Source organism: Vigna unguiculata, chromosome 10 (genome assembly GCF_037176805.1).
Source record: "Vigna unguiculata cultivar grain cowpea cultivar isolate G323 ecotype 2 chromosome 10, ASM3717680v1, whole genome shotgun sequence".
Classification (NCBI taxonomy): Eukaryota; Viridiplantae; Streptophyta; class Magnoliopsida; order Fabales; family Fabaceae; genus Vigna; species Vigna unguiculata.
In genome coordinates this window covers 40,642,102-40,655,079 of record NC_140801.1, presented here as the reverse complement: position 1 = coordinate 40,655,079, position 12,978 = coordinate 40,642,102, and the positions used below count along the sequence as shown (strand labels likewise).

Genomic DNA, 12,978 nt, shown 5'->3' with positions numbered 1-12,978 from the left:
TTAAAACAATTTTTGTTATTTCTCAACCATTTAGTATTTATGTTGATATTTAAAAATTTTTCTTATATCTTTAAGGTATTTTTCATTTTATCATACCTAGGGATGTCAACGGGGCGGGTAGGGTACGGGTAGTAGCTCCCCCGTACCCTAACCGCTGGATAAATATATGTCCCGTACCCGTACCCATATCCGTCAGCTATCCGTTATGCGGGTATCCGCCTATTTTTTTTCATATTCGCGGGTATCCACGGGTACCCGCGGGTATTTGCAAAATTATTTAAAAAACAAATATTTAATCATAAATTCAAGTAAAATAAAATAAAATACATCACTATCATAAATTTTAAATAAAGTTCAAATAAACTCAAGTTGATACAACTCCAAATAATTATAAAAGTAAATATGAAATGACGTTCAATAAAATGAAAATTATTTAACTAGTGCTTTGATCAACAAATTCACTTTCTCCGATTAATTCTAAAAAATAAACAAAATAAACAAATAATAAACCTCAATTGTCACGTGTTAAGTATTCTTATTTTGATTCCATCATTTGGCAACAAGCATATCATAAACGTCATTGTCTATATAAGGTTTGATGTATATGCCTAATTTCAAAGAAAGGAAAGAGAAGAATGTCAAGGGATGTAAGTTTAGCAGGTACGGGTATCCACGGGTACGGATACTATGATACCCGTACCCGCCTCGTTAATATCCATTTTCTACCCGTTGCAGGTTTTATCCGCGGATACCCGCGGGTACGGATTTTTTTGACATCCTTAATCATACCTTTAATTATACATTTGTTTTCCTTTATGCGATTTCTTTCAATATTCTTTCAAATTGTTTTAAGCATTTGTTAATTTTTTAATATTTTTGTTTGTTGTTTATTTTCATTATGTAGAATACTATTTCGATATATTTTATCTAATTTTTTTTTCTAACTCATTATCAATCATACTGTAATTTTTTCACTATAATTGTATAAATAACTTTTGTTTACTACAATATAAAAATTTAATGTAATTGTCATGAATATTTTTTTATCACCATCCAACATAATTGAAGTTCAAAAGATACAAGATCTATGTTAAAATTTTATTATTATGATTATTATTTGTTCTTTTTTCATTTTGATCAAGTAATGTATTGTAACTTTTATTAGTGTATAAAAAAGAGATTCATTAGAATTAAAAGATTGAAGTAAACAAACATTTAAAATATATTTTAATTTGAATATTTGTTTTCCTTTTATATTTTAAAAAAAATATTTTTATATTTTATCAACTAAGTTTCATGTTTGCAAATTTAATAAATGTGTTGCTTCTCATGAAATTTTATTTGGTATTATAATCTAAAATGTAAACAATTATAATTTATTTTAAACTTTTATTATGATTATTATTTGTTCTTTATATCATTTTGATCAAATGATGTATTATAACTTTTATCAGTGTACAAGAAAGAGATTCATTAGAATTTAAAAGATTGAAGTAAACCAACATTTAAAATATATTTTAATTTGAATATTTGTTTTCCTTTATATCTTTTAAAAAATATTTTTAAATTTTATCAACTAGATTCATTAATGTTTGTAAATATAATAAATGTGTTGCTTCTCATGAAATTTTATTTGGTATTATAATCTAAAATGTAAACAATTATAATTTATTTTCAACTTTTATTATGATTATTATTTGTTCTTTGTATCATTTTGATCAAATGATGTATTATAACTTTTATTAATGTATAAAAAAGAGATTTATTAGAATTTAAAAGATTGAACATTTAAAATATATTTTAATTTGAATATTTATTTTTCTTTTATATTTCTTAAAAAATATTTATAAATTTTATCAACTATTTTTCATTAATATTTGCAAATTTAGTAATTGTTTTGGTTCTCCTGAAAATTTTATTTGGTATTTATAACGTCCCAATTAAATAGATAAATCCAATTTAATAAAATGCCACATACATAAATATCCAGAGAGTACGAAAATTTAGGATATGAAGTACACAATACCCAACATATTCATAACAAAAGGAAGAGGCTCGACATGGCCTAAAACAAGATACAGAGTCTCGTCAAGAGCGAAAGAAACTTAAACTACTAAAACTCCAAAAGGTGTGGCCCCAAAGTGAGCCTGATACCTGTCCAAGATTCATCAAGCTGCAGCGTCTCTACCATCATTACTACTGCCAGGGATTCTCACATCTGCTCACATCAATGAAATTGATGATCATCGCAATAGAGAAAACCACACAAAACATACAAGCAAGCAAAAGGGTAAGCTAGTGTAAAGGAATCTTATATCATAACAGTCAACATGTAGTTTTATAGTCAGACACAAATAACAGACATTCACCCATAGATTACCAAATCATTTGAGACCCCAAGACTTGACTATCCAGATACGTAAAATGAGGCACCATCACGATACAGTGGAATTATGTCCTAGTAGTGAGGCGTCACCACGAGGCCTTCGCGGAATTACACCCTTACATGAGGCACCACCACGTGGCCTTCGTGGAATTACGTCTTGGCCTTGAGGCACCACCATGATACTCGCGTGGAATTACGTCCTTATGTTAAGACACCACCATGAACTCTCACCACGAGGTTCAAGGAATTAAGTCCACTAGAATGAGGCACCACCATTGACTCTCACTAGGAAGGTCCATGGGATTACGTCCAACAGATGAGGCACCACCATGAGCTCTCACTACAAGAGTCATGGAATTACGCCCTACTCACACTTTGCACATGTTTCACCAACCAAATCAGAGAGTTCTCAAAATACTAATATCATGTATAAGCCACAAATCATACAACTCATGCTTTTAAATTCATACACGATAAAGCAACATATCATTCCCATCCCAACCTCATATATTAATCAAGGCATCACCCCTCAAACCTTTCTAGTAAAACATTCAAGTCAGGCGAACAAGCAACCACATCATTGGCCATTCACGTTATAGCACAAAACCTACCCAGTCTTGCTCAGGCGAGTGAGATCCTCTCGCTCAGGCGAGCCCCTTCTCGCCTAGGCGAGAGCTCGAGCAGTGAAACAGTGGCACCTGTGAATTCTTGCTCAAGCGAGCTCCTTCTCGCCTAAGTGAGATTACACATCGCTCAAAATGAAGGCGAGTCGCCTGAGCGACAGTTCACACAGAAAAGCTTGGGCGAGCCTCTGTTAGTCTCGCCTAGGCGAGGCATGCTCGCTTAGGTGAGAAAACCAGTGCCCGCCACTGTTCACTCGTGGAAAACGCAGAAACAACACGAAGAGTCACACTTTTACCAATACCAAGCAATCAAACCACGAGCATACTTCAAGAATATGATTCAAACTCAGAAGGCATATGAAAAATGTAAATAACTGTAAACCCTAGCTTCCCTTACCTGGAAAGGGTGAACAAAGGGCTTCAACACCAACTGCGAAGTGCAAAAAGCTCGAGGAACAAACTTAGAAACTGGAAGAACAGCGGAACAATAAAAGAACGAGGTTACTATGGAACCCTAAATGGAAGAATACGAAATAAGCTTTATAGAGTGTAGGTACGAGCTTGAGAATCAGTTACACGGAGTGGAAAACAATACTGAGCTTGAGCAACCTTGGCCAAGATCGGGGTTAAACACTAGCAGAACGTTCTGTTGAGAAAGGGAGAGTGTTAGAGAGTTGTGTTTGCAAGAATGAGGGCCGAATGGAAGACCCTGGCAGCTTTAGGGGCCTTAGCACCCTATGGGCCAACCCTTAGGCCCAAAAGATTAAGGCCAGCCCTTAAACGTTAGGGCAGAAAAGAAAACTGGGCCTTACAGTATTATAATATAAAATGTAAACAATTATAATTTATTTTAAACTTTTATTATGATTATTATTTGTTCTTTGTATCATTTTGATCAAATGATGTATCATAACTTTTATTAATGTATAAAAAAGTGATTTATTAGAATTTAAAAGATTGAAGTAAACAAACATTTAAAATATATTTTAATTTGAATATTTGTTTTTCTTTTATATTTAAAAAAAATATTTATAAATTTTATCAACTATTTTTCATTAATATTTGCAAATTTAGTAATTGTTTTGGTTCTCATGAAATTTTATTTGGTATTATAATCTAAAATGTAAACAATTATAATTTATTTTAAAGTATTTGATATTGAAGAAATAATCATCCTTCTAATATTGAATATTTGATAATATTATGTTTCCTTTACCATAATTTGTTATTATTTTATAAAAATTAGTTAAAATTAATACTGAAGTAGCAAGAAAATGGGTATAGGTACGAGATTATACCCGTTAGTCAGTAGGGATGAGGATGAGACAAAAGTTTGATACTCGTTGAGTTTGGGTATGAGTATGGGGATGGGGATGGGGATGGGTATGGGATAGCGAAACTCGTGTCCACTCCGTCCTGTTGCCATCGCTATATATATATATATATATATATATATATATATATATATATATATATATATATATATATATATATATATATTATAAAAGTGATTAAAGAAAACATATTAAGAATTATATTTATTTCAAAAATGAAATGAGCATATTACTTCAGTTTTAATTTTATAATTTTTGTTTAATATATTTCTATTTTATATTACTGGAATCGTTGTTATAAAAATTTTATTATTTCACTTTGATCTATTAAAAAATCGAACTCATATAATTTATTCAATAAAAGATCAATCCATCTGTTAAGGGTTCTCTATTGAAGGATGGATATCAAATCCATCAATATAAAACTAACACTCTTTAAAAATTAAAAGTAATTTTTTAATATTATATCTAAAAAAATTCAAGAATAAAATATCAAGATTGTATTTAAAAGTTTTTCATAGTTTTTGTTGATGTTATTGTATTTAAAAGTTTTTCATAGTTTTTGGAGATATTATCTACAAATATGTGTTCAGACAATACTTTTATATTTAACATATGGCATGTCAAAAACCTTTTTAAACATTGAGTTTGAAAACTTTTCATTCTTAAGTTAGTGTAGGAGTAATAACATGCAATATAAACATAATAGGATTAAAAAAATTACTTGAAATGATTTTATATGGGTTTATCTGATAGTGTAAACAAAGTCTAGTCTAGTTCTCAATTAACTAATTGAATTGACTAAGCATACTAATTATACAAGTTACAATGGTAGTTACTCTTCACTGACTGGTACGAATATTATGTTGGAATGTAGCCCTCTGACTAGCCCATCAAGTATTCTTCAATATTTGGTCAACACTTGACCACTTTTGGATAAGACAAATTATCTTGGGTATGATCAAAAGATCATATGTTTTGCTCACCAAAGAGGGTTTGAGTCTTTCGACATGTATAATATTTAAGCTTTCTATTTTAGTTTGCTAAACTAACATAACAATGTTCCTTGCAAAGATATTAGGGCACAAAATATTTTGGAAGAGTGTTAACATTTACAAATTATTACTTAAGATCCTTTTTATTCTTTTAAAAAGGATAATAAATATAGGTGTTGAAGAAAAGAGTTATTGTAAATCCTTTAATAGTCGTTAAACAACTTAAAATTTACTTGAAGGTCTTCCTTACTTCTTAGTAGCTTGGACATAGAACATGCATTAAATGCTCCTCTCTTTTCTAAGCAACATCTTGATAGCTAGATCCTTGGATAAAGCACAAAGGTATATGAAGCATATAGACTTTTTCAAGGCTAACAAAGTATTTGTTAGGGAGTTTATGAAGCAAAACAAATTTAACTCATGTGAATCCTATTAACAAAAGAAGAAAACATACATTAGTTGCAACATAGAATAAGCACACGCACGCACGCACGCACGCACGCACGCACACACACACGCACACACACACACACGCACACACGCACACACACGCACACACACGCACACACACACACCCACACACACACACACACACACACACACACACACACACACACACACACACACACACACACACACACACACACACACACACACACACACACACACACACACACACACACACACACACGTTATTATCATATATAATCAAAATCATGCATTGTTTGACTTTTTAAAAACAAAAGTTTTAAATGATGTATTTTTGTTTTCAAATACGTCCAATTATCTTTTTGTCTATCATGACCATACAGAAGCATAATTTTTCTTTGCTTCTTAGTTTTCAACTTGTTTCATTGTCTATTATTTTTTGAACAAAGTCCAACTCTTACTTTATTACTTTTAGCATGTAGGTCTTAATCCCTGTGTAAAATTTATTAAATGTAAAATCACATAAATTACACTTAAACTCAAAGTTTCAACCGTAAAAAACTTTACTTACTTTTGAAACACATTTTAATAAAATCAATTTGTGTTCTCTTATTTTATTGCTTGATTTATAATGGTAATCATCTATATAGAAAAATAGATAAAATAACAAATTGCAAAAACAAAATATGGAAATAACATTCTAAAACAAATATGAGAATAATATTATAATTAATATTTAAAAAAATAAATAGTAAAACCAAACATAAGAGTATAATATTAATACAAAATATTATTAACAAATAAGAATTTCAGGGGTAAGTAAAAGAATCCAATTCATTTTTATCCAAATCCTTGTTACTTTGAATCTATTTTAATGAATTGATCTCAAATTCAAATCTATATTTTTGAATTTTAAACACAATCCATTGATTGAATTTGAATTGGATATATATTGGATAACTTTTCAAATTTTGCAAATTCAAAATAAAAAAAAAAAGTCTTAATTAGTTCAAGTTGTGAAATGTTAGGTCGAACCAAACTCAAGTAAGACAAGACTAACTCATGCATGTTTGGGCCACAAGTCATGTTAGGTTGGACAAATTCAGGCCCATCAAAAATCTAATTAGACCACACGAAAGTCAAGTTAGGCTAGACCAAACTTTATCTATTGTAGACCCTAAGTAGACTAGGTTGGACCTAAATTAAATTAGGCTAGGCCAGACATAGGTTAGTCTAAGTTGAGGAGAAACCAAGTCAAGTAAGACTAAGCTAAGTTGAAGTAAGGCACAAGCAAGCTAAGTTGGGTCGAGCCCATGTCAGCTTAAGTGCAAATAAAGCCAAGTTGGGTGAGACATAAGTTGAGCTAAGTTAGGTTGAAAAGTTAGACCTATATCAAGTTGAAATGAGCTAGGTCAAGTTAGCTCGAGTTAATATAGGCTTAGTTTGAGTCAAGTTTGTTGTGGTCAAGATTGAACCAAGTCATTGCTAGCACTTTAAGGTTGCCTTGGGACTTGGTTAGGCTGAGTTTGGAAAGAGCCATGTCATTTCAAATCAAGCTAAACCCAAGTTTGGCCTAGTCAATTGGACCTAGCTTAAGCTAAGATAAGCCTAAATCGCGTTTAGTAAAGCATGGCTCATGTTAGGTTTAGTAAGCTCGAACGCACGCCAAGTTGGGGCAACTCAATTCCACATTAAGCTAAATTAGGAAAACTTGGGTCAGAATGAGTTGGTCAGATTCCACATTGACATGAATCCGTTCAGGCCTAAGTTAGGCTGAGTTGGCTTAGGTAAGGCCATTTTAAAATGCGTTTAAGTTAGCTAGAGTTAACCTTAGTCCATGCTGGGCTAAGTCATTGTACTTGTACTTTAAGTTGAATCAACTCAGGTTGTAGTTTGACTGATTCAGCCTAGGTCCATAGTAGGACAAGTTGGGGTGAATACATAACAGGTTGAATTTACCCGAGCCTAAGTTAGCATTATTTGGTCAAAGCCTTAGTCAAGTCGAGTTTGGTTTCAATTAAGACGAGCCAACCTAGGCTCAAGTAATGATAATGTGGATATGGATTAGGTCTTTACAAGTTAGCCCAAGTCTATGTCAGACAAAATCTGGATGAGCCTAAGCCAAGTTGACTTGACCCATGTCCATGCCAGGCTAAGTCAAGGGAGTTAAACGCTACCCTAAGTTGGGCCAAACCCAAGAAGGGTGGGAGTTCAGTCGAGTCAAGATGAGTCAAGCTCAAATATGGTGAATTTGATCAAGCCCTAGTTAAAAGATTAAGTCAATCTATTTCCACATCAGGTCAAGTGAATCCACGCTCAAATTAGGTCGAGTCAACTCTAACGTAGATTGGGTTAAGTCAAGGTCAAGAAAAGTAGGGTTAGATTAAAGTCATGCAAGGTCGAACTGGGTCAGATTGAACCCAAATAATACTTGATTGAACTAGGCTCACACACACACACGCCACACACACACACACATACACACACACACACACACACACACACACATATATATATATATATATATGTTAGGTTTGGTTAGGGTTATGTTTGCCTAGTTGGGCCAACGTTAGGTTAAGTTGGGATTAAGTTAGGTCAAGATAGTCTTAGATTGGCTAGAGTCAGGTTAAGCCCATGTTAGACTAGGTTAAGCCTGGCCTAAGCCAAAATATAGGTTAGGTTTGATTAGGTTAAGCCTGCTTCACTTAGGTTGGATCAGACCAAGTCCATATTAAATAGAGTTTGATCGAGTTAATCCCATTGATTGCGTTGGTAAAACTTCACCTACATCAAATTGAATTTGTAGGGTTGAGTTTAACTTAAATCAATTCTAAAATTAAATTTAAATATAATATAAAAACTTAAATATAAAGTAGATTTAATTTGGATAAAAAAACTAATTCAATTTAGTAAGTTAATTGTATTTACATTTTAAATTCAATGTGTTTTATTAGATTATCTAAATGAGTTATATCACATCTGATGATAGTTATACAAAAGAGTATTATGTAAGAATGTGTAAATACTTGAATATATACAAAAGATTATTGTACAAGAATAATTTTTTCATGTTTTCCTTATACATGAATGGTTTCATATCAAATATAAGGAAAAAAATTATATTTACTTATCAAGAATCGACTAGATTTAAATACTATAAATTCATATTTCAAACATTCATTTATATAACAATTTTTATTCAAAGATCAATTAACGTACACAATCACTTTTTAAAGACTAATATAAATATTTACTTATAAAAAATTACTGTGGAACAAGCATTATTAAGGGCAAACTTTCAATTTCGCCTAATCTATAGGGTTTGGTCGTAACCCCCATGGATTGGCATCCAAAAAGTTCACAACATTGAAAAGTTCATAGAAAAAGATTTTATAAGGCCAAAATAATAACAAAAGTCCCATGAACCGATTTATGAAAATGAGTTTAACTTCAGGTTAAACCCAATTCAGGTAGGTCATTTGGATTGGGTCCAAGTCAGGCTACGTACAGTTCAAACAAAAGTTGATAAAGTCTGCATTATGCTGAGTTGAATTGAGCTCACAATGGACATAGTCAAGTCGAGCCCAAATTTTGTGGAGTCGAGTTAGGCCCACAAAATGGGTAGGTCAAGTCGGGTCGGGTCCACATATGGTTGAGTCGAGTCAAGTAGGGTCCTCATAGGGTTGAGGCAAGTCGGGAGCACTTTATATTGAGTTAAGTATGGCCACTTGAGCTCAATCAAGTTGAGTTAAGTCACTTTGGATTCACATCAGTCCAAGTAGAGTCACTTCCACGTTAGATCGAGTCAAGTTAAGCTCACATCAGGCTCATGTCAAGCCGAACCAAATCTAGTTTACCTCAAGCTTTATTGAGTTAGGCTTATCTCTTGCCAAGTCGATTCAAACCTAATTCCAACTCAATTGAGTTGAGTCCACCCTTGGCTCAATATAGTTAGGCACACCTTAAGTTGAGTAAAGTCAAACTCACCTTAGGTTGAGGTAAGTTGGGCCTGCATCAGGCTAAGTTGAGTCAAATCAAGTCAGACCCACGCTTAGCTTAGTTGTGATAGACCCATATTATGTTGTTTAGAGTTATGCCCACCTCTAGTTGAGTCCTCTTTGACCTACCTAGGGTCGAGTTAGTTCAAAGGCACCTCAGTCCAAGTTAGTTCAAGCTAACCTCGGGTCGTTTAACATTAGGCCCACCACGAGATGAATTAATTTGGGCCCACCTTGGGTTGACTTAGTTTGGGTCCACCTCAGGCTGAGTTAGGTTGGCTTTAACTTTGGTATAGTAGAGTTAGGTCCACCTGAGACTGAGTCAAGTCAAACCCACCTTTGGTTAGTCAGTTAATGACTAACTTGGGCCAAATAGCGTCAAGTCCACTTCATGCTAAGTTGAGTTAAGCCTACCTTTGGCCAAGTCATGTCAGACCAACCTTTGGTCAATTCATGTTAGGCCCACCTTTGCACGAGTCAAGCAAGACCCACCTTGGGCCGAGTTGAGTTAAGTCCACTCATGTTAAGTCTAGTCAGACCCATCTCTTGTCGAGTCATGTGAAGCCACACCTCATACTTTGTTGAATTATAGACTCACCTTGGGTTAGGTCGGGTGGAGTAAAGTTGTGTCAATGTTTGGTCAAGTAGAGTCGAGCCAAGTCAAATCGAGTCACTCATACTGATGTGGGCCCTCATAAGACTAAATCGATTTGGACCATCTTAAGGCTAGTTGAGTTGAACTCACATTTTCTTGAGTTGAGTTAGATTCACATTTGGACAAGTTGAGTCATATCAATATTGGGCTGAGTTAAGTTGGACCCGCATTGGGTCAATGTTGAACCAAGTTCATATCAAACAACACTACAAGAAAAAAATGTTATTATCTACAACCATAATTCGTATGTAATCCTTAAAATTTGTAGGTAAAACAATTTTACCTACATATTATCTACGAACAAAAATTTGTAGGTAAAATAGTCGTAACTAACTTACCAACAGATTTATCCGTAGATAATTATCTATGGATATATCCGTAGGTAATTACCTACCGATAAATTCGTAGATAATTATCTACCAATAAATCCATAGATAATTACCTACCAATAAATCCGTAGGTAATTTATCCATTAGGTTTCGTGGCAGTAGTTTTTCCCTGCAACATTTTTGCAATCATGGACATTGAAATTCATCACAAAAGTTTTGTTACATTAAGAAAATTTATAAATATATAAGAATCATTCATTAAAAAGGTATTTTAAACATACAACATTCGTACCTAGGTTAAACAATGTAAAAGAATCCAAAAATTACAAAATCCAACCATTTAAATAAAAAAAGTCTTGTGATAATATATCTAAGAAAGATTTCCTAACATAAGTCTAAATTTCCCTAACACTAATAAAGAGAAGATGAATTATGTTGTTCTTCATCATCTTAATCCATTTGTTGATTGCCATGCACATGATTTCCTTGTTCAGTATTTGGGTACTGAAAAATATTTTAAGCATCGTTTTAATATGCAAAATGGTAAGAGAATATCACATTTATATGTTTGAGTGAGATTCAGTAAGTAGGACAAAATGTTTGAGAGTGAGCGCCGGTGGAAGAATATTTGAGTGACTTAGTTCAGAGTGTTATTTTGGAGTTTAATTTTTAATAATTATTTATTCTGAATCCGTATGTAAAATCAGTAGGTATTTTTTTTTACGTTATCTATGAAAAAATCCATACATAAATTAATATTATATATCCGTAGATAAAATCCGTACATAATATTTAATTTACCTACAAATTTAAATTTGTATGTAAGTATCAGTAGATAATCACAATTTTCTTGTAATGCAAGTTTGTACCCATGTTAAGTTGAGATGGTTTGGCCCAGGCATACAAGTTGGGTTGGGGACTAACTTTTATATTAAATTGCAAATAATAAAAATTAAATGAAAACCAAATTTATAATTAAGGTAAAATATTTGAAGCTCAATTTATAATTTAAAATATTGTGAAGACTTGTGTTATTAGGAAAAATGTTTAATATTTTATTAGTCTTGTAATAAGGTCAAATCCACTTTAACCATCCTCTAACCCTCTTTAAGAAGGAGCTTAGGATAGTGAGACTTTTTTAACCCATTTATTTAGAAGGATAATTTATTTAAGAATGCGTTGAGTATGATCCATGGGATATATGTCAAATTGACAGTAGGTTTAACATCAATTTGGTTCAACGGTTTTCTGGTTTAATGGCTGCTAGTTCACTCGGTGGCCGGTTGGTATGGTGGTGGCTCGCAAATGGGGAAATCAAAATGCAGTGAAAGGAGATAAAGTGAGAGTTTCACAAAGAATAAACAAAAGGACGTGGACCATATGGTGGCTTGTGTCCACACCCACGTCGCAGACTTGTCAAAACCTGCAAGCGTCACAGTGAATTATGTTTTTATAAAAGTTCCAATTCATCCCTTTGCTTAACGAAATTGACTCACAGTGAATATAAAACATTCAATACATTTAGAGTAATGAATCTTTCATTTATTTTCTATTTTTACTTTCTCTTATTACCATCAACTGAGTTAGATAGTAATATCAGTTTAAATTCTTTAGTTATTTTACTTGATGTTTAATAGGTTGCACAATATTGCAGGATCAGGTGATGGCTAATTGATCCGGAGAAGAAAAAAAAAATTGGAAGGTATATGTATTATATATGACTGTGTCGTAGAACTAAATAAATCAAAGGGTGATGAACACTTATGAGAGTGTTCTTTGTATCATTGTGTAGTAACTTCAAACTTTGTTCCAGTTATGTTACTGTGTTCACTGAAATTTGTCCATGTTGTTTGGTTTCATTAATAATGGCAACTATGTGTTTCTGTTTTTTTTCCTTCTTTGAAAATTCATTAACTTTTGCAATTTCCTTGTTTTCACTACATGATTCTGGGTTCGTTGGTAATATTTTAAATCATAGATGGCTTACAAAAATTTAAATTGCCCCCTCATAATTACATCCACCAAAGACGCTTAGACCTTGGTAACAAGATCAAAATATATTCATATATACATTTGATTACATAATTAATTTTATTTACTATTATAATATATATTTGTGAATATATATTTTTAATAAATTAACGTTTAGTTATTTATTTTGGGCCTAGTTGGGAACATTTTTTATTTGATATTGTGGGCCTTCATTAATACCCTTCTATTTTTATTATG

At 32.5% G+C, this 12,978-nt stretch overlaps 1 protein-coding gene across 1 annotated transcript in view; it reads left to right on the top strand.

The window, feature by feature from the left end:
* Positions 1-12,637, top strand: part of LOC114167516 (non-specific lipid-transfer protein 1-like) — a 13,719-nt gene extending 1,082 nt beyond the window's left edge. Inside the window, exon 2 of the mRNA XM_028052616.2 lies at positions 12,404-12,637. Coding sequence (XP_027908417.2) covers positions 12,404-12,413 — 10 coding nt within the window. The 3' untranslated portion in view covers positions 12,414-12,637. The remainder of the gene's footprint in view (positions 1-12,403) is intronic.
* The last annotated feature ends 341 nt before the right edge of the window (positions 12,638-12,978 follow it).